This window comes from Lepidochelys olivacea (assembly GCF_965140295.1).
Source record: "Lepidochelys olivacea isolate rLepOli2 genome assembly, chromosome: 9".
NCBI lineage: Eukaryota > Metazoa > Chordata > Testudines > Cheloniidae > Lepidochelys > Lepidochelys olivacea.
The window spans coordinates 100,526,908-100,552,222 of NC_140419.1; the positions used below are offsets into that span (position 1 = coordinate 100,526,908).

Consider the following 25,315-nt stretch of genomic DNA (forward strand, 5'->3'; position numbering starts at 1 on the left):
TGTTTCTAATGCAGCTTAATTTTAGGTGAGCATAGCATGATGCTCGTGAATAAGGAATGAGAGAATTCTTTACATAGAAATATTGTGCTCCAGTGTGCAAAATATATATATATATATAAAGGAATCTAAATCCACAATTAAAAGACAACAAAAATTTTCACATGTCCTGAAAGTTGAGAAATTTATAAAAAACATTTAACACATGGTTGCTGATCCATTAGAAACTTGCATAACTTAGATATTCTGAACCATAACTACCGCAAATTCAAAATAGATCACCTTTCTTAGAAATGGAACTTTGTGCAAAGAGATTGCTTTTTATTTTCAAGCTAGACCATTTAGCATTTTTTAAAATTTATTTTCCCCTCCCCCATCAAGTGGCCATAAGCACCACTAAATAAATTAACTCCTGATCTATGTTCAATTTAGTGCATGTAACCAGAAAGGCACACACATGTGTGAATATATTAACATATTTTCATGCAGAAATCTGTGCATGTTCACAATTATGTAGCAAAACAATGGTATTTAGAAAACGTTGAGCCTATTTGTTTGGCAAGGTTATTATTACACATTCCTTTCTACTCTACAAGCCCAGGTGTTAATAGGTTGAGACTGCTTCCCAAGAGGTCTGATAACTGAGTAGCTTTAAAATAATGATTTTAAACTAAATCAGCCCATGATGCTATTACAGTAGATACTTTGCTTCTGTCCATGTCATCTGTGGAATTTTACTTCCAGGGTACCATATTTTAATGCTATCAGCTACAAATAATTAAGATACATTTTTCTTTTTGTTAATGAAGACTTTGATAGCTCCAGTAAAGTCAGCCGATAAAAGCACTTCTGTGTGATCAGTCTTCAAAGCACCTTAAGCGAAAAGAAAGAATTTAGTTGATTTTAAAAGAAAACTGCTTATTAAAACAAAGCTACCAATTGTAATGAAAGACCAGCTACAACATATCTTCAACTGAAGACCAGGTACAACATACCTTGTCCTCTCCATATTCCCCATTTGTTATAGTCAGCAGTTGCCTCTTGTTATTTGCCAAGATCATAAGCTCTCTTTGGGTAAGCAACAGTCTTTTTGTTATGGGTTTGTACAGCCACCTACCACAATGGGGCCCCATTGTCCTCAGTCTGAATGGAAAAAAATGCATCTTCCTAACGGGGACTGGATGACCGTGATATGTTCCTAATGAGGAACTTGGGATTCTTCTCATCTGCACACTGCTAAACAGCTTCTACAGAGTAATAGTTTAATATATCTATTAAAGCACCTCATAAAAAAATGTCCATACCAACGGATGAACTACAATTTTCCTCAAGAACATTCTGACCAGTCATTTATACACTGTGGATCAAATCTGGCTTCTAATCTTTCTGGCTGGTACCAAATACAGGTGGACAGCAGCAACCTACCAGAAGGTATAGTGTCTGATGCTTCAGGATCATCTCCCTTGCTTTCAGTTTCTTGTTTTTCAGAGGTTTCCAATGATACCATCAAGCTGGGGTTTGGGGCAAAAATTGCTGATGTGACAACGGCATTGTGTGCTAAAGAAAGAGGGGAAAATACATTTTAAGATTTATTCATGTCAAGAAACATCAATTTTCTAAAATACAGCTGTGTAAATACAGTAAAAAAACCCAAGAATTTCAGAGTGCCCAAAAAGAAAAGGAGGACTTGTGGCACCTTAGAGACTAAACAATTTATTTGAGCATAAGCTTTCGTGAGCTACAACTCACTTCATTGGATGCATTCAGTGGAAAATACAGTGAGGAGATTTACATACACACAGAACATGAAAAGATGGGTGTTTACCACATAACAGAACCACTAACCCAGGAACCTATCCTTGCAACAAAGCCCGTTGCCAACTGTGTCCAAATATCTGTTCAGGGGACACCATCACAGGGCCTAATCACATCAACCACACTATCAGAGGCTCGTTCACCTGCACATCTACCAATGGGATAGATGCCATCATGGGCCAGCAATGCCCCTCTGCCATGTACATTGGCCAAACTGGACAGTCTCTACATAAAAGAATAAATGGACACAAATCAGATGTCAAGAATTATAACATTCATAAACCAGTCGGAGAACACTTCAATCTTCCTGGTCACTCGATTTCTGACCTAAATGTGGCAATTCTTCAACAAAAAGACTTCAAACACAGACTCCAACAAGAGACTGCTGAATTGGAATTAATTTGCAAATTGGATACAATTAACTTAGGCTTGAATAGAGACTGGGAGTGGATGGGTCATTACACAAAGTAAAACTACTTCCCCATGTTTATTCTGCCCCCCCCCCGTTCCTCAGACCTTCTTGTCAACTGCTGGAAATGGCCCACCTTGATCATCACGACAAAAGGTTTTCTCTCCCCTCCTTGCTTTGCTGCTGGTAATAGCTCACCTTAAGTGATCACTCTCCTTACAGTGTGTATGGTAACACCCATTGTTTCATGTTCTCTGTGTATATAAATCTCCCCACCACATTTTCCACTGAATGCATCCGATGAAGTGAGCTGTAGCTCACGAAAGCTTATGCTCAAATAAATTGGTTAGTCTCTAGGGTGCCACAAGTACTCCTTTTCTTTTTGTGAATACAGACCAACATGGCTGCTACTCTGAAACCTGTCAGAGTGCCCAAGTAGCTTAATGTAAGCTGAACTAAGTCATCTGCATTTTCAGGGAATTCTGGAGCTAGGCAGGGAATATTGTTGACATCTTAAAAATCTGAGGAAATAAAATGTCTCTGTAGGCACTCATCCCATTAATTAAGATGCACAATGTGAATGATTGCCCAGACAGAACAACATATATACAAGAAACTCCTCTTACTTTAACTCCCCTCCCGACCAAGATGTCTGGGGGGAGAGGGAGAAGATGGGTATTTTGCTGCTCTTACTTTCTTTATATTGATGTCATGTTTTCTTATTTTAAGGAGAGGCAAGTTACAAAGCTTAAAGTTTGAAAACAAAATGAATTGCTTAGAGTCAACTTGCTATTTCCATACAATAGAAACCCCTGGGATTTTAAATGAATTAGACACCAAGCAACACATTCTTCAATGTTGATGACCCTACAGTTCTACAACTGAGCAAATAGCTCTGCTGACCTGCATGAATTATTATTGTGCATCTAGAAAACTAAGTCCAGACCCTGACTGAAGTTGGATTGACCCTTACGGATTATTTGAAAAATTTAAATCCATCTCTTATCACGCCACTTATTCAGTTGTACTTAGTCAAATATTCTGAAGGGTCTCTTCAGCTCTGCAAGCGAAAAGTTTCATTATGAACAATGCTCAAAAGTTACATAGTACATTTTGCTTCTATAAACTTAATGCTTGTTATATTAGGTTAATGAAATCTGTGTGACTTTCCTTACAGTTTTTAATTGTTGCGGGCAAAAGTAAAAGCCAAAAGACATTAAAAACATTCAATCCCTAAAACTGTACAAGTTTAGATAAAAAACAAAATATATAAAAGATCCAGTAACTTACCTTTAATGCCTTCCCAGAAGTCATTACGATCTCTCCTTACTGAAGTAAACTTGCTTAAGTCATGGTAGGTGCTCCAGATATAAACATATTTATCTTCTGAGCCACTTACAATGTAAGTAAAATCATGGCTGAAGATACAAAAGACAAAGACTTATTCCCTTAATCTTTGGCTCTTCCACTCAGCACACTGCATTGTTTTCCTGAAAAGGACATGAAATCGCAGAAGAGCATACACCTTTCTGTTCGTCTAGTCCAGAACAGAAATCAGAAATTATTCCAATACCATCTATAAAGCTAGTTACCAGTCAAATCATAAGAAATACATCCTATCAGCAGCTGGATTGTAACAGGTGATTAGACCTGAATCCAGAAAAGGATTTGGACACTAGAACAGTAAGGAACTAATGTAAGCAACTGTGGAAAAAACAAGTTACAATCAAAGTAGCTCCTTTGCTTCAATGGCAACCTTCACAGCCACCTAAAACAAGAAACCCGGAGTCTAAAGCCAGGTCTACCCTGCAAACTTAAAATCGATAGAACTACATCGCTTGGGGGTGTGAAAAATCCACCCCCCTGAGCGACATGTTTATACCCACCTAACCCCGGTGTAGACAGCGCTATGTCGACAAGAGAGCTTCTCCTCTTGATGTAGCTACTGTCCCTCGGGGAGGTGGATTAAGTACGCCAGTGGGAGCAGCTCTCCCCTGGGCGTAATAGTAGCTTCACTGCAGCTTTTTAAGTGTAGCCCGGCCCTAAAATCAGCCGTCCACTCGCCTTCGAGGCACAGTGACAGGTATCTAGCCACCCTCCTCTGCGCAAAATGCTCTCCGGCAGCTGACGATGGCAGCTGCAAAGAAATTACTCTCCCGCTGCTACTGCAACTGCAGGGGATTACACAATCCTAGTTCACTACATTCAGTGGGAGGAAATTCATTCATACAAAAACACAGTCCTGTTTTTCTTCTGCTTCTGGCTGCAACCTGAAATAAGCACCTTTTAAGATACACAGTGACAGTGCAGCCTATCATACAATATAGATATTCATGATCTGTCAAACAGACCAATACCTAGAAGCACAAATTTTGTGTACGAAAGGTTGCAAAAATTACAGACATTTGAGAAATAGTTATGTGATCATATGATGACAGACTGTCATAATGCAGCCTTTTTTAAAGCCTGGCTTGACAAAGCCCTGGCTGGGATGATTTAGTTGGGGTTGGTCCTGCTTTGATTGGGGGTTGGACTAGATACCTCCCGAGGTCTCTTCCAAGCCTAATCTTCTGTGATTCTATGATATACAAAACGGGCTCAGTCAAGGGAGTACAAGCAATTCCTAACCAGAGTACTGAACTGTGCTACCCCTCTATTCCTGCTGCATAGTTTTGGATTTTAAATGTAAGCGTATTTAAACGTCACACAATGTACGGGCTTGGTAGCATGAACATCTCAGCTTTGGGAACTTCATTCATCCCCCTGCTGCCACCACCACAAGGGGACACCTATTATTTTTGTACAGATGTGCACCTTTGACATAAGATAAGAATCCCAGCGCAGATTTTGGGCTAAGCAGCTATTCAAACCTACCCCCCTTCTCAGGTATAAGAACATAAGAATGGCCAGACCTGGTCAGACCAATGGTCCATCTAGCCAGGTATCCTGTCTAATGACAGTGGCCAATGCCAGGTGCTTTAAGGGGAATGAACAGGTCACCCATCAAGTGATCCATCCCTTGTCGTCTAGTCCCAGCATCTGGCAGTCGCTGGGATGGGCTCTGCAACTTGCCTGGCCTGACTACCATGTATGATACATGTAAAGGCCCCCTTTCTTCTTCCTTCAAGCTCCCCAGTTTTTTTTTTAGCAGAAAACTGACACCTCCATGCCTGAGCGGAGTCAGAAGCTCAAAGGAGCTTAGTCAGAGAGAGTATATTATACTTACTGGGCCAAATACTCCTCCCCTCACCAATGCAATATGAGGTGGGGGAAGAAAAGGAGAATTTCCCCCACCTGAGAAATGGAAGCAACTCGCTGATGGACGCACCAATAGTAGTGATCAAGAGCCTTTTGCTTCCCTACAACAGATGGGGAAGGAAGAACCAAGACATCAACAGCCACCAAGAGATTTTCTTCATTAAACGAAGGAACACCTCAGAGAGCCTCTCTTTAAGTACAGTGCTTATTCCAGCCCTAGAGCTTTCCTAGCTTCTGTGTGAGGCTTCTGGAGCCTGTGGCGTGCCAGCTGTAGAAGCAATTATGGGACATGACTCAAGAACTGGGAGTAATGGTGCAGGTAAGGGAAGGAGATTAGCTTATGTACATGAGCTCTCTATCCCTGAGGAGCTCCACCACTCCTGCCTGCAGAGTGGATTTGGTTCTCCCCTCCCCTCCAACTCACTTGGGATTTCTAGCAACCCGGCATTCAAGCTGCTCCGTTTCATATTAGGTTACATACAGATATCCTCCAACAAGACGATTTTGTACATTACCCTTAACAGATTTCTAGGAGATTCACAAAGTGCATTGCTATAACACATTCTACATTTTTCCACTTCTTACCTGAAGCTGGCTTTGATTTGGCTGCTGCTGTTGACATAACCTTTGTATTTCATGGACAAGGACAAATCTCTTAGGTCATACAGTCTGATTCTGGAGTCATTGGATGTCACTAATATCTAGAAGTTAAATAAAAATGTTGCAAAGGTTTAGAAACAGCTTTCCAATTGAAAATAAACAGAAAAAGGTAAATTATACTAAGCACAAACCTTTCATACAAACAATGCAGCATACACAAAAGATCTAGCTGATTCAAACCACAGCAGCAGAATTTCCAGGTACTTAAATAGATCGACACTTTCCTTGTTGTCACCTACATTCATCCCAGAAGAACTGGTACAATGATAGTTCCATATTTTTTCGTCTTATGTCAAACGGCACATACAGGACATCCCCACCCATGTTGGTTATAGACTGAGCCAAATACATTATTTGTATTACTTTATCACCTTGGAGTCCCAGTCATGGACCCCACTGTGCTAGGCGAGGTACAGACATAGAACAGAAAGACAAGCCCTGCATCAAGGAGCTTACAGTTGAAGTATAAAACAAGAGAACAGATTAACAAAGAGACAGATCTGGGAATACAAGGAAACAATGAGCCAATACGAGACCAACATGATAGGCAGCAGTCTCGGCATACCAGTGGCATAATTATTGTCAAGTTTTTTGTTGGATCACGTCAAAGGAGAGGTTTTAAGGAGGGATTTGTAGGAAGTTAATGAGGTAGCTCGGGTGATGTTTATAGAAATCAGAGGAATATTTACAGGAATGGATCTTCCTAAAGTGTGACGGCCAACATGGGAGAAAGCATAAAGGTGCCTGTGTGAACATTTGAACACATGGGAGATGAAGGCTGGCACCCTTGGCTGGTTGGAGGTGGGAGTCCACAGCTCCGTAGTGAAGGAGAGATAAGCAGGGTGAGGACTGACCATGAAGAGCCTTGAAAGCGAAGACAAGAAACTTATGTTTCATCAGCAAGGGAAAGGGGAGGCAGGGAAGCTATTTAAAGACAGGAGTGATATGGCCAAAGCAACGGGCTTGGAGAAGGGTCTTTAAACAGCATTCTGAATGGATATGAATACGGCAAGATTGCACATGTCAAGGCCAGAGAGAAGGCTGCTGCAGTTATCGAGATGAGAGGTTGAGCAAGTGCTTTAGCCCTGCAGACGGATAGGAAAGGCTGTATCTCAGAGAGATGTTATGCAGGAAGAATCTACAAGATTTAGACACAGCTTTGATGTGAGGACCCAGAGAGAATGAGTCAGAGAGGGCAGCCAGGTTATGGGCCTGAGTGACAGGCAGAATGGTGCCACTGTCCATAGTGATTGAGAAAGGAGGCAGTGGGAGACCCTGCGGGGGGGAGGCGATTCAGCACTCTGTGTTAACCACCGCATTAGCAACTGAGCAGGTGCATCTGGTCTATGAGTTTCCTCACATTATGCCACATGGCAGTTAAAAAGGAGTCCTTGAATGAAATAAACTCTCACAACAAGCCAGGTGTACTTTAGGTGGGAACTGTGTGCTCATCTATTCCCTGTCTGTTATGCTTATAAAGCATCCAAGTAACATGCCCAGATCTGGGAGCCTTCAGGACACAGCACGAGATGTATCTGTTTAATCTGGTTTCTTGCAGATTGGCATCAATAGGTAACTCAGTAGAATATTCTACTGCACCATTTAATATCTGTGAGGTATGCTGTTCACTCAAGTCACATGGTATGGTTTCTGCTACCTGATTGGAAAACCTAACTTCTATCAACAAGAGTTCTTGAACAAATCATTCAGGCTTTGACAGTCTCAAGAAAACATGGGAGAGAATGACACCAAATTGTTGATAAATAGGCCTAGAGAATTTAAGGAAATTTTTTAAAACACTTTTCTTTTATTATTTTGTATAAGAGCAGTATATTTAGCGACTTGCATTGACCCCAGATTTCAGAAAATAATCTCCCCTTCAGTAAGGCAGGAGCCTGAAGTCAGATTTATTGGCTGTTTAGTAGTATTCATATTTATTTTTTCTCGTCCCTTTCATGCGAAGTACAGAAACTCCAATTAACTGAACCCTGGTTTTTAAATTCAGATATGTCCTTCACATCAAATCTTGCTATAGAAACACATTTTTTATATTCCAATTATTCAACGGTTATCTCTGGGATATCTGAACAACTGGGACTAACCTGTAAATAAATGAATGTGCATGTAGATAAGCTCTCATTATTTTACAGCTCATGCATAGCTTATCACCAACCCCCCCCCCAGTTCATTAACCAGAGCATAACATTGCCCAATCCAGATCCAAAGACTTCTGAGGTTTCTGCACTCCCTTGAGATGGGCTGCTGCTGCGTACAGCATTGGTATACGTCTAGAGTACAGCCATGGAAGCAACAGAGCGGCAGGTGATAAATAATTAAGCCAGAGCCAGGAGTTGATACAGCAGAACATCAGAGCCCTGGCAGAGCAGAGCTGAGAATTCTCTCATTTTAAGCTGAATATGCTGTAGTGGAGTTCTTTGATTCATGATAATTTATCCCTTATGATGAACAAGGGGACCCACTAGGGACACACCAAAGGTAACTTATTCCCTAAAACAGCAGCTTCTGAGTCATGCTTAACAACTTTTCTATGTAAATTCAGCAAATTTTCAAAAAATAAACCCAATTAATAGGGAACAAGTTAGACATACTAAAGGTAAGATATAAGCACTTCCCGGGGTAACCATCAGCAGCCAATTTCAGTATTTTAGATTGCTACAATATTCATATTAAATATGGCATTTGTCTCTCCGCTGTGATTGTGGTACCATATTATCAACTGAACTACATCTCAGCAAATGTTTATATCATAGTAGTGCCCAGAAACTGTTATTCAAAAGACAGTGGGGGCAGTGTGCATCCACGACCTCTGAAAAATAACTATTAGCATAGGCCCTGGGAAGAATACAGAGTATCTGAGATTAACACCTCGCTGAACATGCATGTGAAAGATTGTTTGGACTATATTACAGTACCTTATTTTCTCCAGGCAAAGGTTCAATGCCAGTAATTTTTCTTCCAACTCTGTTCCGTCCTCTGGTAGAGCGCACATGTATCTGTGTATGGTACTTCAAGTGCTAGAGAAATTACACTGAGATTCTTAATTATTGGAAAGTATTAGATAAAACTGCAGGCAGCATAAAGAAGTCTGCTAGAAGTTGAAAAATAGTAACTGCTTAGAAAGCTTATATGTCTATAAACGAATGTTAAAAAAAGGCTTTAACCTAAGTTGTTTACCTAATATAATGTAAGTTAGAAGTGAAACTGTCCTATCAATAAATGGAAGCTGTGGCTGTAATTATTAACTGAGTATACAAAACAGAAGTTTTTACCTCTGTATCATAGAAAATACATCGCCCATCATATGTACCAATCACTGCATATTTGCCATTCTGACAGAAGTTTGCTGCTGTGATCAATTTTGTCTGCCCATCCACTTCATTCCATAATGCCACTTTTTTGTCAGGAATGTTCCAAAGTCGGAGTTTCCCATCCAATGAGCCACTTAAAAAGTACCTGTCATCCTAAAAGGGCAGATACCATAAGCTGTGGAGTAAAAGGATGTGTATGCACTGAAATACATACTGGAAACCCCATCCCCGGGCCCACCATTCGTCTCAAACAGGAATTCACTGACAGATCAATTAGTAGAATTAAGACCCAGACACTATTTGAAATATCATTGGATGTACAATGCACACCTGTAGATTGTTTTTTTTTTTTTAATTTAGCAACATAATCAATGTTTTCTATCCAAAGACGGTCTAACTGTTCCCTCTGAGAGGCGCAATGTGTTACTTAGAGTTCTTTGCTCTCAGATATACACTGCTAAGAACTGATGTTTTTCTGGCTGGTTGGACACAGCTGCTTCCAGAGTCCATGATGAAGCTCAAAAGTGCTTGGGATGGATTTCCAGAGTGTGCTGCATTGGGTTCCCACTCCGTTGTCAACATTAGGAAATTTTATCATTTTGAAACATGATTTATTTTACAATGAAGTTAGCTAAGGCAATACTAGCCATATTAGTGGTCAGTGCAGACAAGAACAATTCATGTGCTATATATATCATGTCAGCCAGTCAACTGGGACTAGGGTTTAGCAATTTAGCAATAACTAGTGCTCAGGACAGAATTTTAAGGGCACAGGGAATACTTTCAAGAGGCACAAAGAGCACTCATGTGCCCAGCTTTTACAGAGACTCAATTTTTAGGTTTGACAGTTAATGGGAGGTGCCTAAATCCCCTTTCAAAAATATTCCCCTCTATTCATTTGAAAGAGTATACAGCTACTTACTCTTGGATGGAAAGCTATCGCAGTGACAAAGTCTATATGCTGGAAACAGCAGAGACACTCTCTTCTGGATATGTGCCATAATCTGACTGTTTTATCCATTGAAGAAGAAAGCAAGAAGTAGTTCTGTGGCAGAAATTGCACAAAATAATTCAAAGGTTTATCAAATATACTTGTACACAGCACAACTGCAGTTTGGTATATAATATTTCTTGCTCAGATTATAACATGGATTTCCAGGTAACAGCACTCCAGTAGAAACTCAGTATTAATGAAAGGCCTCCCCCTGCCCCCCCCCAGCCCCAAATGCTAATGCTCAAACACTGTTATTTTAATACAATACCTTTTTCGGGGGCGAGGGGGCAGAGGAGGGCTGGGAAGACAACAGAAGTAGCAAGTAGCTTACTAAATGGGGTGCAGAGGCACCTACCAACGACAATTATTTTCTTAAGTATCCTACATTTCTTGAAGAATTCTGAAAATCACTTAAAAACCATTTCTATATCATACTCTGTCCCCCCCTTTTGTTTATTACTAGAAAAATTTGGAGGAAAATTTTACAGTTTATCTATTCCTGATTATTCCCCACCCATTAAGAACAATTCCCATTTAGGACATCAAAATAATCTCCACAGAAACGAACTGCAAAGTTGCTGTTGCAGGACAGGAATAATCAGGAATAAACTTTTCCTTTTCACCAAAATGGAAGAAAAATACTAATCTCTCTTTATAATATTTTCAGTTCGTAAACAGAATAATTTTCACAGCATTTGAAAGGTGCAGCCTGTAGGTTTTTAAGATATTTACCAAACAAGATTACTGAGAGCATGCATGTAAGGTTTCATCCTTTGTAAATTTCACACTTCCAGACTAAAATGATACCAAGTGAAATTGTTTATAAACTCCCACAGACCACTTAATCCTTTCCTCCTATCATGCTTAACATTTGATCTTTTCATAAAAATGTCATTTTCACCCAAAATACTTACTGATTTGTGCCTTACCTAAATCAGTACACAAAGAAATTTAGGTAGAATTTATTTTTTAAAATAGGAAAAAATATCAATGAAAGTGGCAATGAAGTGGTTATAACAATTAGTTCTTAAAGTATTTGGGGAAAAAAACCCAGCATGGGTACAAGAAAGAAACTCCAGGGTGATGGCAGAGAGACTACTGCCTGGTCTCCTTTGGCCAGATGTCTGCATTCCTAAGAGGTTGCTCTGTTATTTCAGTATAGAGAACTCAAGAAAAGTTAATTTGGTTTTAAAAATGTGATACAAAGCTGAAGGTTGGGTGATTTTCTCATTTTAACTGCAGACATACAGCAGTGGCTTCAAGGACTATATAATTTGCACAAGAACAGTGGATTGTACTGATGACAAAAATAGCAACAATGCAGGAACTAGAAACCACAGAATAGATCAGTGGAAATTCCCCTTCCCTCCCATCTCAAATTCAGAGTTATTTCAGTACTGATTACATATCACAGAAGAGGGGATTCAGGAAAGATTTCTTTCCAGATGGGGTACCCATCAAGTGGAGGGCATCATTGTTTGGGTTCCAGCGTGGGGTGGTGGGGGCAACTAGGGGCGTGTGGTTGGAGGGGGGGTTATTTCTGTACTGAAGTAGGTTCTCTCGGGGCATTTGGGTGGCCTGTTCCATGATGCTCTACACTTCTCTGGTAGAGTGTCCTTGTTTGGTGAAGGCAGTTATAAATGTGTTAAGGTGTATATTCCATACTTTCTCCTGGAAGACTATTCTGTGGTTTCTGAGTGCCTGGCAGTAAATGACAGATGCCTTGGTTTGTTTGGAGTGGTTACTGGATCTGTGAAGGTACGCGTGGTAATCCGTGGGTTCCCTGTATATGGCTGTCTGTAGGGTTCCACTGTTGAAGTGGATTGTGGCATCCAGGAAGCTGATGCTAGTGTGGGTGTGTTCTAGAAAGTTTAATGGATGGCTAGTGGCTGAAGTTGTGGTGGAAATTTACGAGGGAGCTCAAGTCGTCTGTCCAGAGGATGAAAATGTCTGATGTATCTCAGGTATATTACTGGTTTTGTGGTGCATTTGTCTAGAAATTCTTCAAGGTGGGCCATGAAGAAGTTGATATATTGAGAAGTTATCCTAGTAACCATGACTCTTCCCAGGGTTTGAATAAAGTATTTGTTGTTGAATATAAAATTGTTATGGGTGAGGATGAAATGGATGAATTTGGTGATGTGTTTTGGGTGGATATCTGAGGGTTGTCTATTATCTTGTACATAAATTCTGAGGGAGGTTGTTAATTTGTGGAGTTTTTGGAGAAAGTCAGTTTTGTCTTGGAGGAAGCTGGCCCTTTGGGTGGTGAGGTTTGAGGATAGTTTCTATGAGTCGCGATTTTCCTTCAGTAGGAGTACTGTAGCCAGATATGATGGGTCTTCCCGGGTTCCTTTGTTTGTGTATCTTGGGAAGATCCCTGAGGTGTGTTCTGTACCAGGTACTGAATGTATACTACTTTGATTTTAATATAGGCCCTGAACTGAGTAAGAAATGTAATGGCCTCCAGAAATTAAGGTGTTTGATTTGATAATGGTAAATTTAAAATCTTGATTTCTGAATCTTTATAATCTAAGTTGCTTCCAGACAATCCAATAATAAATATGGAAACTGGGAAAACTTTTTAACAACTGCATTGGAACACCTTTACTGATGCTATTGAGGCCTTATACACTTGAGTAGCTCCATGGAGAGTAAGACCTCATCAACACAAGTCAGTAGGGTTACACAATTAGCTGCAAGAGTTTACAACTTAATTTTTTTTTATTAGCTGTTATTCAACCACCCTCATTCAACCAGTGCCAGTCAACCTCTGAAAAATAGTAACAATCATTCCTGCCTCCTCTCTGTGTAGCCTAAGTTCTTCAGTGAACAGTCAAAAAGGTTTTGAAATAACCAGTTTTCTTCTTTTAAAAATAGGGGAACCTGAGGAAGAGCAACATTTTCAGATAATCAAACTACAACCAGTAGTGGCGGGAGATTCCATCTTTCATATGATTACGTAAAGCCACAAATGGACTCAGCTTCCTGCCAGTACAGACTGAGCCACAATATAATAATTAAAAGGGTGCAATAAACTAAGCTCTTCACAGAACAGCAGCTAAGATCACATTTTAGATATAACACAGACAACACAGCTAGAACTCACAGAGATGGCCAATCTGAAGGTACTGAATATTCTGCGATCAGATCCTCATCTAAAGTAAACCAGCACAGCTTCCCTGAATCCAACGACACTATGCCAATTTACACCAGCTCAGAATCTGGCCCCCTAAAAACTGCAGCGAAGCTAGAATGAGAGATAATGTTCTTATGCTGGATACTCTATGAGAGACAAGAGGAAACCAGCTACAAAGTGTTTTAGACATTTATCAACAAATTCACGAATGGGCTGTGCCTATATCCATAGGCTAATAATCAGTTGTTTCACTGGTTAGATATAAAGTGCCAAACGTAAGTACAAGAAAAGGAAAAGAGCAAAACACGTGGGGAAAAGGGAAAGTTCTGTATAGTCTGCACAAAAGCTGTCTTACTTTAGACCATGAGAGATCAAGGAGATCTGCTGTATGACCTTTGTATTTGCAAAATGGCCGCTGCCGAAATGGTGCATTTTTATCATCAGGGTCTTCATCAGCTCCACTGCAAACCTATCAGATATAAATATATCAAAATCAATCAGTGCAACAGAAAAAACCCATGGTAACAGAACATATTGTTACTATTTCTGATATGCAGATGTGCTGCAGATATCTGAGCACAGATATAAAACCTAAGTACCAAGTATTCGAGAAATAAGTGATTCATGTCAGTTATTTGAACATTCAAAATAAATTACATGGTGCTCTAAGCAGTGTACTGAGTTTACAACTACACTACTCTAAAACGCACAAAGTTCTGCCATACATCTCGAATTTTTGGTTATTCTAAAGTGTCGAACACTGCAGCGCTTTTCATTACAACAGGGGGAGAAGGCAGATAAGCAATCCCATTAGTCAAACACTTTTTTAGGATGCATAACCTGGGGTTTTAGACTTTGTGTTTTATTAACATTTCACTGATTGTACTTTTTCACTGCCTAATTAAGTAAAAAAATTCTAAATAAAAAACGAAGGTTCCTAGTGCTTACTGGGAAGGGGTATTTAGAGACTGCAGTGATACGTGAGCTTTTCAGCAACAAACAAAGGCAAAATGAAAGGAAAATAGTTGGCTTCTGCATAGGACCTTTGATTAAAAGCTAGGTCTCAGAACAAACACCCACAGGAGCACTGATGTGGTCTACGATGCTGGTATGGATTTACCAAAAGATGACATTCCCTTTTTTTAAACTAGAATACATTTTCAGAAAAGATTTTAACACACTCAGTGCAGTTACAGACAAACTGTGAAACTGAGCATGAGCTAATGTTACTGCAGTATACTTAGTAACTGTGGTAAAAACTCAAATGTCAATCAAAGGACTTTAATGCTTATTATTGTACTTAACTGATTTGAATAGATTAAAATAACATTGTCTAAATACATACTGCATATTTAAGGCAGGTTAATTCTGATTTATTGTCTAAATACATACTGCATATTTAAGGCAGGTTAATTCTGATTTATTGGCTAAGCAGTATTCAGTTTATGTAACTGTATAAATAAATGAAACAATGGGTATGCACACATATCTATTATAAACATACACCATTCTTAAAACTTCCCTTGTTTTTTGTTCCCTCCTCTCCCTCTCACTCACACACCCCCACACACACCCCCGTGAAAATGAAGGGTGGCCCTGGGGCCAGCTGCTCACGCCCCCCCTACCCCCACAGAGCAGCAGCGGTGCTGTGGAGCCAGCTGCTCAGGCTGCCCCCCACCCGGCAGAGCAGCGGCGGGGCCCTGGGATGCCCCCCAAAGCGCCTAAGATTTAGTCAGAGGTATTTATAGTACAATTCATGGACAGGTCATGGGCCGAGAGTTTTTATTTATTGCCCATGACCTATCCATGACTTTTACTAAAAATGCCCATGACTAAATCTTAGTCTTAAGTGAGAATTAAGGATACAGTGTCAGACTAATTTTTAAATAAAGTTGTGAAAGAAATTGCCAGGTGAGAAATTCAATGTTATCTGTATTTAATTACTTCCAGCATTCAGCTCAAAGATCCACTGAGGGACTAGCTTTAATTAATAACATATCAAAATGAAGATGTGCAGACTGTAACAAGTTATCTAGTTTTGCTCTTTTATTTTTTGCCTGTATCACATGCACACATTGACTAAACATCTTCAATCAGATCTTAGTTTTTGACTGAGTGAATAAATGTTTGAGTCCTATTACATAGGATCCAAGCCTGCATTCTTATTGAGGGGAAACTCCCGCAGAAGACCATGTAGAATTAGACTGAAGAATTGAGACTTCAGAGTTTGAACTCCTCTGGAGCTGGGGCATGCTTTTTGGATTAAAGCAGCGCAAATCTATAGCATTAGAGAAACACATTGCTTACAAAACTCATACACTATCTGGTACACATACCCCTGCATCAGTATCAGACTTTGAAGAATTCAGGCTCTCTTGAGATGGGGAGGGAGACACACGACCTAGAACATAGATTAAAAGCCAGCAAATTAGTAACTAAGTAGAACTTTTTTTTTTAAATACAAGAAAAACTCTAGATAGTTCTAGAATTTCTAATGCCCTTAAAATACCAGTGAGAAATGGAGAGGTACCTTCTGTATTGTATTTCAGTCGCATGTTATTGAAATAGTCAAAAGCATTCTTTAAAACCCATATTCTCACTACATTGTCCTGTCCAGCTGATGCAAGTAATCGGCCGCAGTGAGAAAATTTCATTGTCCAAACAGCACCCTGTCAAAATAAGAGTTCACAATAAAACAATGTAAGTATCTTTTTCCATACCAGAACTAGCATATTAATAGGCATATATACACACCATCATGTTAAAAGAACATTTTATTAAGATCGTGAAGTTAAGCCCCAAAAAGTTAGGAAACACCAGAATTAAGGTTGCCTGGGCAATCTTAATTTGTTTCCCCCTGAGCTCATACATTATGACTGTGTCTGTAATTACATCATCACATACTACTTTTTACACAGGACCTCGGCTTCATTCAGTGCACAGGATGGACAGTGTTCACTTGAAATGCAGCTATTCAATTTTTATTTCTCCTCATTATTCAATATGTGGCCCCATGCCTTATTTCCTGCTTGCTATTCAAACTCCGCGAGGATCACAGAATTAACAACTTCTCATCAGCTTGTCTATGGCATCACCACTCTATCAGAGTGCTTCACAAACATTGGTGAAATTATGTTATACGCTTGGGAGATGAGTGGTTATTATTATACACATTTTACGGAGGCATAGAGAGATTAAGGTCAAAAGTATCCACTAATTCTGGGTGCCCAATTTGAGATAACTACCACTTGATTTTTCAGAATATATAGTGTTATACAGCACTTGATATGTTCAAAGCACAGGAAAATTACACAATTAGTGACCGTCCGTGAAGAGTCTAGTTTAAGTGACTTGACTTGCACCACACAGGAACACTGTGGCAGAGGCAGGGATAGAATCCAGTTCTCCAGGGCACCATTCAACTGCCTTATGAGACACTCCTTTTTCTTTCTACAGTCCCCTGCCACGGGCACTACACCTCTGTAACAAATGAAGCAAAGGTCTTAGAGACAACAGCCTCCTTCACTACACAACCCTGATTCGTCTCCAGAGCAGTTCCAACCTGTGTACTACATGAGCAGTATGAGCATGAGGGGTCCTGCAGGAAAAATAGTATGTGATCACATAATTAGCGACCGTACCATAATGCATGCGCACAAGGGGGCTGAATTAAGGTTGGGGAGACAACCTTAATGCCGACATTTTCCAACTTTTGACTTTCCAATCTTAATGTTCTTGTAACATGGTTTGCATGTAATTTTCCTAGTTTTTTAAAAAAGTAAACAAAGAAAACAATTCCATCATGTGGCACCTTATTGACATACACATGGCTTGTCAGCCGGTCTGGAACCTTTAGATTCACTGCACAAACTTCTGCCACTTGAGCTAATGGAGTTACTGAGGACAAAGTAGGTTCTCATCCTTTGGGTGAATGAGCGCTGCAGGGGACTCAGACACACACTTTGTCAGTGGGTTTCACAGCCATTTGCTAACAGCAGAGGCCTAGTGAGAGTTGGGAATCATGGGTTCCATGCCAAACTCTGGAGAGGGGGCTGTTGTAGTGGGTACTTTTCTGCCCATTCCCCACTCAAGATCAATCTCCTCTGTACCACCTCCTCCTCACCCCAGGCTCCTCATCCCAATCCCATTCTCCTCATCTAGTGAGTCCCAGTCTCCACTCCTGAGGCTTCTTGTCCCCATCCCAAGCTCCTTACCCAGTAAATCCTACTCTCACCCCTCCAGACTCCCTGTTCCCCATCTCAGCCATACCCAGTTCTGCTCACATTCCCCCATCGCCTTCTCTCCAGTCTCTTTACACAGCCAGTTACAGGCTCCCCTCATCCACTGACTTCTAGGGTCCTGCTTCTCCCTGCTGCCAGGCCCAGCGTCCCCCACCTTCCTGCCTGCCAGCCTCCAGTCTCAGTCTTTAAGGCCTCCTGCTCATCTTAGGCCACAGAATCTCACCTATCTACTCCTATAGTGGGACCATAACCTCTGGCTCAGTTACTGAAGTCCTCAAATCTTGATTTAAATACTTCAAGTTATAGAGAATCCACCATTTACTCTAGTTCAAACCAGCAAGCATATTCCTTATGCTTCAGAGGAAAGCGAAAAATGCCCAAGGTCTCTGCCAATCTGATCTAAACGAAAATTTCTTCCTGACCCCAAATATGGTGATCAGTTTGACCCTAAGCATGTGGGTGAGACACCCGAAAAAGAATTCTCTATAGTATTCTCAGAGCCCTCCCCACCTAGTGTTCCATTTCCAGCTGCTGGAGATATTTGCTAATAGCAGCCATGGAAGGGCCATATGACACTGTAGGCAACCTCATCATTCCATCCCCTCCACAAAATTATCAAGCTCAGTCTTAAAACAAGTTAGGTTATTTGTCCCCACTACTCCCCTTGGAAGGCTGTTCCAGAACTTCATTCCTCTGATGGTTAGAAACATTTGTTTCATTTCAAACCTAAACTTATTGATGGCCAGTTTATATCCATTTCTCCTTGTGCCAACACTGGCCCATAATTTAAATAACTCTTCTCCCTGCCTGGTGTTTATCCCTCTGATGTATTCATAGAAAGCAATCCTATTTCCCCAGAGTCTTCATTTTGTTAGGCTAAACAAACCAAGCTCCTCTAGTCTCCTCTCATAAGGTAGGTTCTCCATTCCTTAGATCATCCTACTAGCCCTTCTCTGCACCTGTTCCCAATCTATTCTTCTCTGCCACAGTCAAGATTTTCTGTTCTCCGCATTTGCATCAGACAGCTTCTTCCTCCACGCAACCTGGATGCCTGTTTACAGTGAGAGGTCACTGAAAGCACAGCAAGACAAGTTCCCTGCTCAGTTCTAGTGCAGACCAGGGTTGGACCTGGGCAACAGCCCACAGCAGCACTTACAGGGAAATTTCTGCTCAACCTTTGGCTGGAGCATGCCAAGTGTGGATGACATATTTGGGGAACTTAGCTGAGAAGCGCTAGCAAATCTCTACTGAACATGTGCAAACTGCAGGTTTTCAAGAGCTTGTAACTTGGCCAAATTTGGGTGGATTTTCCCAGCTTTGGCAAAAGGCACATCCTTGACAGAAAAGCCACCTGAATTTAAAGTCCCTGCTCCAAAACACAGGGTGCGAGAGCATCTCAAATTTAAAAAAAAAAATTCGAAATTTTAACATGGGTAAAACATGTTTTCCTAGTAGCTTTCTAGGAAACTGCCTAACCATTTGGCCTGAAATTTCTTTAAAAAAAAGGCAGCCTGATAGAGAGACCCAGCATTTCAGCTCAGATGAAGTTTGGCAAAGTTATAAGCTACTGAAAACAAGGTCTTTAAAAGGGAAGAGTTGGGCAATCATTATGCTATAATACACACACTTGAAGAACTGCGCCAATCCCAGTGCATTGCAATGCTAGGTTGACTTAATTCAGTGGCACTCAAATAGAACATTGACCTGAGGCATGAAGGCTCTCCAGGAAGGCTGGAAAGGGAAGGAGATTCTTGCCTTCCAGTTCTCACAAGAACATTCAGATCAAGAGTATGAGAAAGCAGCATAATACTCTTCTAACTGGAGCAATGGAACTGCATTAACTGCTACATATACAGGGCTACATCCTGCAAATAGCTCCTTGGGGGGTTAGGAATGAGTCCAGACAAATTCATTTGCAGAATCTCACCCATAGATAAGACAGAAGAAATAAGTCTTAATGGCTCTGACTCCCTACTCTGTTATTTCATAATCTGAAGATACACTTGGATTTCACACTGACCACACTCAGCAAGCAGAAGTATTCTCTTCATTTACATCAAAGTGGAACTTGACACCAAAAAGATAAACTTACCATGTGTTCACCACTGAGATCCTGAACTACTTTTATTTGTTCAAAGTCAAAAGGTCCCTTGAAGCCATGTGCTGCTTTGAATTTAACTGGCCTTGTATATGGCATTCCTTCATCATCACTTGAAGAGGGATCATCCTGGTCAGTATGGAACACTAAGCAGAACACAACACAACTGTGTACATTAGATAGCAATGATCCCAGCAGTGTGCATTTCTCAATCATTTTTCTTGGAACAGAAGATTATTTTGCTTTTGAATTAATTGTGATTCTTTTAGCAAGGAGTTCTGAACATCTTACAAACCGGACAAGGTTATTACTGTATTAGTGTGTCTAAATCTAATCTGAAAGGAAGAACACTAATCTGCTTACACTGCTGAACACCCCCTTGATCAGAGTACAGTAACTCCTCGCTTCACGTTGCAGTAATTATGTTCCTGAAATATGCTACTTTAAGCAAAATGATGTTAAGCGAATCCAAGTTCCCCATAACAATTAGTGTAAATGGGGGGGGGTTAGGATCCAGGGAAATTTTTTTCACCAGACAAAATACTATATTATTTATACACACACAAAAATTGTTTGTCTAAAACTGTGTAATACTGGTACACAGCAGTGATGATTGTGAAGCTTGGTTGTGGTGGTGAAGTCAGAGGGTGGGATATTTCCCAGGGATTGCCTTACTGCTAAAATGATGAACTAGCACTCGGCTGAGCCCTCAGGGATTAACACGTTAATGTAGCCTCACGCTCTACAAGGTGGCACGAATGGAGGGAAAAGACACCACATGGCAGCGGCAGCAAACATTCCCTGTGGAAACTGAATGTGATGATGAACCCACGCTATCCCCTGGAGCGCACCACTCCCTCCACTTTCCAAAGTGCTGTGTGGCTGTGAGTGTGAAAGAGCGCGCAAGACACACGCACACACACATTGCCCCTTTAAGTATGCTGACCCCACTCTAAGTACATTGCCTTTTTAAGTAGATCAGCAAGTTGAGACAGCAGCTGCTGCCAGCAAGCTCCCTCAGTCCTGAGCCCTGTTGTCCCCCCCTCCCCCCCCCCCGGCTCTGTAAAGATGCGGTACAAGAGCAGGGGGAGGGGGACACCCTGACATTAGCACCCCTCTTTCTCTCCCACGCCCCCAGCAAGCAGGAGGCTCCGGGGAGCAGCTCCAGGGCAGAGGGCAGGAGCAGCACAGGGCAATGGGGGAGGGACACCTGAACTGCTGGCAATTGATAGCCTGCTGGGGGGCTGCCGCACAGGGAACTTAGGGGAGCTGATGGGGGGGCGGCTGACCCACCCTGGTTCCAAGCCCCCACCAACCAGCTCCAATGGACTGCTCTTCCTGCAAGCAGTGGACAAAGCAGGCGGCTGCCAAACAACGTTACAAGGGAGCATTGCTCAACTTTAAACGAGCATGTTCCCTAATTGATCAGCAACGTAACAACAACACAACTATAAGTGAGGAGTAACTGTAAGCTCATTAATTAGTTAATTTAATTGAAGGAAATGATCATGCCACAGCCTCTGTTAACCTGAGTAGAGATTCCCCCAGACACTTCACTCAAAACACTGGCCTAAATTAAAATATTAAAACAAGTTTATTAACTAGAGAAAGACAGATTGTAAGTGACAATGGCATAAAAGTCGGAATTGGTTACAAAAGGAAATAAAATGATAAAATCGCAATCTAATTCCTAAACTTTACCCAGGCTACCATAAGCTGCAATACATTTCGCAGGCTGGGACCACCCCTCACACATCAATGATGCTTCTCTTTGTCTTCTGAATGATCTTGTTTTCATGCGTCTGAGGTGGGGTAGGAGAGGAAGCCATTGTCTCTTATTTAACACCCTCCTCCTCTCCTTAAGGAACACCCCCACCCCCTGCTGGGGTGCAGACAGTCTGTGGTGTACGTGAGAGTCGAGACTTCTTTCAGGTGAATGGTCACTTTCCTTACACAGAAGGTGTGAGCAAGGACTTTTGAGGCATATTCAGAGATAACATGCAAGGTCTTTGTTAACAGTCCTTTCGTTATCTTTAAGGACCTAGTCTGCGGGCGTTCCCCAGACTCACCGCATGTTTCAGTACACTATAGCAAAGTCTCATAACTGCATATACGATATACATTAATAGGCTAAGGATGCTCAGTAGCTTATGAGTTTTCAAATGATACCTCATAAGGCATGCTTTGTACAACACATACCAACCATGCAAGCGGTGAACATGAGCTACGGGGTGTCACACTCTGCCACCACCACAGAGAGGACTTTCGTGAAGACCCTGGGTGCTGTTGCCAGCCCAAATGGGAGTACTCTGAACTGGTAGTGCTCGTCTTCTCATGAATCTGTGAAACCTTCTGTGGGACTGGTAAATATGCACAAGAAAGCATGCATCTTTCATGTCGAGGGCCAGGAACCAGGTGTTCTCCAGTAAGGAAATTATTTCTGCCAGGATTACCATGAGAAATTTTGATTTGCAAGTAAGATATCTAGTTGATGTAGATCAAGAATTGGTCTTCATCCTTTGTTTTCCTTGGGAACTATGAAATATAGAGAGTAGAACCCCTTCCCTGGATGTTGTGGTGGCATTTGTTCTATGGACCCTTCCTGAAGTTTCACCTCCTGATGAAGAATCTTCTCATGAGTATGATCCCTGAGAAGAGGCTGGGAAGGTGGTTTGTGGTGGGAGGTGAAATAAATTTGATTGTGCTGCTGGATTGGATGACATCTAGTATCCACTTGTCTCTTGCTACTGCCCTCCAGTTGTGAACAAAGTAGGTAAGGCGGCCACCAAAAGATTGGGGGCAGTATGTCATGGCATCAAATATTGCTATACAGTCCTTGAGTGATACAAAGAAATCCTTACATGGTAGGTGGGCCTGGGCAGTGATCACAGAAGTGGAAGAAGCCTTGTACCTGGGTTCCTGAACCCTGTCGCTTGAGTGGTAGTTCATAAGGGAGCCGGTGACAAATGCTTGTGGGGGAGGAGGTCATGGCCTGTAGGTTTGCTTGAGGTGTTTCCTCTTTGGGACCAGGGTGTAGGAAAACCCTCCACTTCCTGCTTATTTAGAGTTCTTAAGAGAGTGTAGTGATTCGTTGGTCTTCTCATTGTAGAGATTAGACTCAAAGGGCAAGTCCTTGATGGTATTCTGGACCTCCATGGGGAATCCTGACGAGCGAAGCCACGATTCATGCCTCATGACTAAGGCTGTGGAGATGGCAACAGACACAGTATCAGCTGCATCCACAGCTGCTTGGAATGATGCCAACAACCTGCCTTCATCAATAAGGGCTTGGAGCTGAGCTCTGTCTTCCTGAGGATATTTGTCTCTGAATTCCAGAAATTCAGAATAATTTAGGAAACTGTACTTTGCTAACAGTGCTTTATAGTTGTGTAATCGAGTGTGCTCATCTGGAGCTTCGACTCCATCTGTTGAAAGGGTAGGCTCCTGTTCTACCAACCGTGCCGGTGGAGAATACTGTGACTTGCGGATGCAGCAGGGGAGGATCTTCTCTCTGAGAGGGTTTCTTGTGGTGTCGAAATGTCTCTAAGGAGGAACAAGCTGACAGAAGAGGAGATTGTGGATAGGGCAGAGGGAAAAGATCTTCGGGCGAGGAAAAGATTTTAGTCCTACCTGGAGTTCCTGAGATGGGAATGGACAGATCCAGAGCCTCTAATGACCTGGTAATCTGAGAATCCCACTTGGAGTGTGCCAGAACTGTCAAATGGGGTCCAACGTGAAGCTCCCAGACAGGAGCAGTGGGTGCTGATCTTTTGGCTTGTGGGCCAGAGCCGGTATTGTCAGACCCTTCTTCAGTTGCACCTTTCCTTTTTGGATAGGTTTAGGAGGACCTAATTCCTTATGATCTGCACACAGTGACTCACCCAGCTTGTACTGGGATGGGGAGGGATGCTTTCTCTTAGGGGCAGATGCAGATGGGGAATCTGTCCTTATGCCTGTGGTTATACTCCTCACTCTTATGAGAAGGTTTCTTAGGCTTAACTGATTTGGCCTCTACTCCAGGTTAATGCTGCTCACAGTTTGAGACCACTTATAGATATTGAAAGCAGAGGAAGACCATAGTTGACACAGAATTCTGACTCGGGCCATGAGGTGGTAAGAAGGAATTGGAGTGGCATTGGTCCATGCCACCCTTTATGCCCATGGTTTGGAACATGGGGAAACCAACTGTGCATGCACAGATCAAAGCACTCCCTGCTACAAATCTCTAGTCTCGGGGGCATGCACACCTGGTGTGGAATACACATGGGGACCAGCACTAGAAGAACCACCAAGCATAATTCTTTATATTTTTATTAAGTATATACATTGATTAAATGTCTTTAAATCCCCTGTATTTCCTGTACATCTATAGGCTAGTTTTTATGCTACACTTAAAATCATTATTCAGCTCCTGCCACCCTCCCCACAGCTGTTTGTACTGTGTAAGAAACAGTAACACCACAAAGGAAGCAAACAAAACCACTGCTGAAGTATTCATCTGTCAGATCATACAGAGAACTGCAAGACAGACCTCAGCCTCGAGAACCCGCATTATGTTGAAGCTATTTGGTGGGAGCATAATTCATTTTTAATTTTCCCCTCAAAGGAAAATCCCAGATTCCCTTATATAGCTGGCTTTTGTCCCAAGGGATACACAAGATTCAGATCTATTAGATAATGATTCTATTTCACTGACCTTCATCTCGAACACTTTTAACTTTATTTACAGCACGTTCACCATATTCTTCAGCAAGATGCTTTGCCCTCTTTACTGATTTGCCCAAGAACTTTTTCAGCTGAGTCCTTAAAATGCAAGGATATTTTTTCACCACTCATGCCATGCACAGAAAACCAATCACATAGTATTTGCAATTTGTGACCCTAAAACATTTTTGGTTTGAAAAAGTGTTATTTCTTTCCATTTGTATTTTTACATCTTAATATAAAGAACAGCCATACTAGGTCAGACCAATGGTCCATCTAGCCCAGTACCTTGTCTTCCAACAGTGGCTGGTGCCCGATGCTTCAGAGGGAATGAACAGAACAGAACAGAACACTAGTTATCTAGTGATCCATCCTCTGCTGTCCAGTCCCAGCTTTGGCAGTCAGAAGCTTAGGGACACCCCGAGCATGGGGTTGCGTCCCTGACCATCTTGGCTGACAGCCACTGATGGACCTATACTCCATGAACTTACCTAATTATTTTTGAACCCAGTTATACTTCTGACCTTCACAACATCCCCTGGCAATGAGTAACAGAGGTTGTGTGAAGCAGAACTTCCTTCTGTTTGTCTTAAACCTGCTGGTTCAGCTTTTTTGCTCGTAAGCATCAGTAATTTAATTAGGATAAAATATAGGTACCTATTTTTAATATGTAG

The 25,315-nt window shown here is 41.5% G+C and overlaps 1 protein-coding gene across 2 annotated transcripts in view; it reads right to left on the minus strand.

Moving 5' to 3' along the window:
- WDR44 (WD repeat domain 44) overlaps positions 1-25,315 on the minus strand; it is a 60,848-nt gene continuing 35,533 nt past the window's right edge. The window contains exons 9-20 of one of the 2 annotated variants that reach the window (XM_084639112.1): positions 24,634-24,740; positions 19,932-20,083; positions 16,129-16,267; positions 15,935-15,999; positions 13,954-14,067; positions 10,391-10,513; positions 9,430-9,621; positions 9,073-9,174; positions 6,065-6,180; positions 3,512-3,639; positions 1,423-1,554; positions 1-870 (exon numbers count right to left, since the gene is read on the minus strand). In XM_084639112.1, the coding sequence (XP_084495238.1) occupies positions 776-870; positions 1,423-1,554; positions 3,512-3,639; positions 6,065-6,180; positions 9,073-9,174; positions 9,430-9,621; positions 10,391-10,513; positions 13,954-14,067; positions 15,935-15,999; positions 16,129-16,267; positions 19,932-20,083; positions 24,634-24,740 (1,465 nt within the window). In that variant the 3' untranslated portion in view covers positions 1-775. The remainder of the gene's footprint in view (positions 871-1,422; positions 1,555-3,511; positions 3,640-6,064; positions 6,181-9,072; positions 9,175-9,429; positions 9,622-10,390; positions 10,514-13,953; positions 14,068-15,934; positions 16,000-16,128; positions 16,268-19,931; positions 20,084-24,633; positions 24,741-25,315) is intronic. The other variant, XM_084639113.1, reaches the window with a different exon arrangement.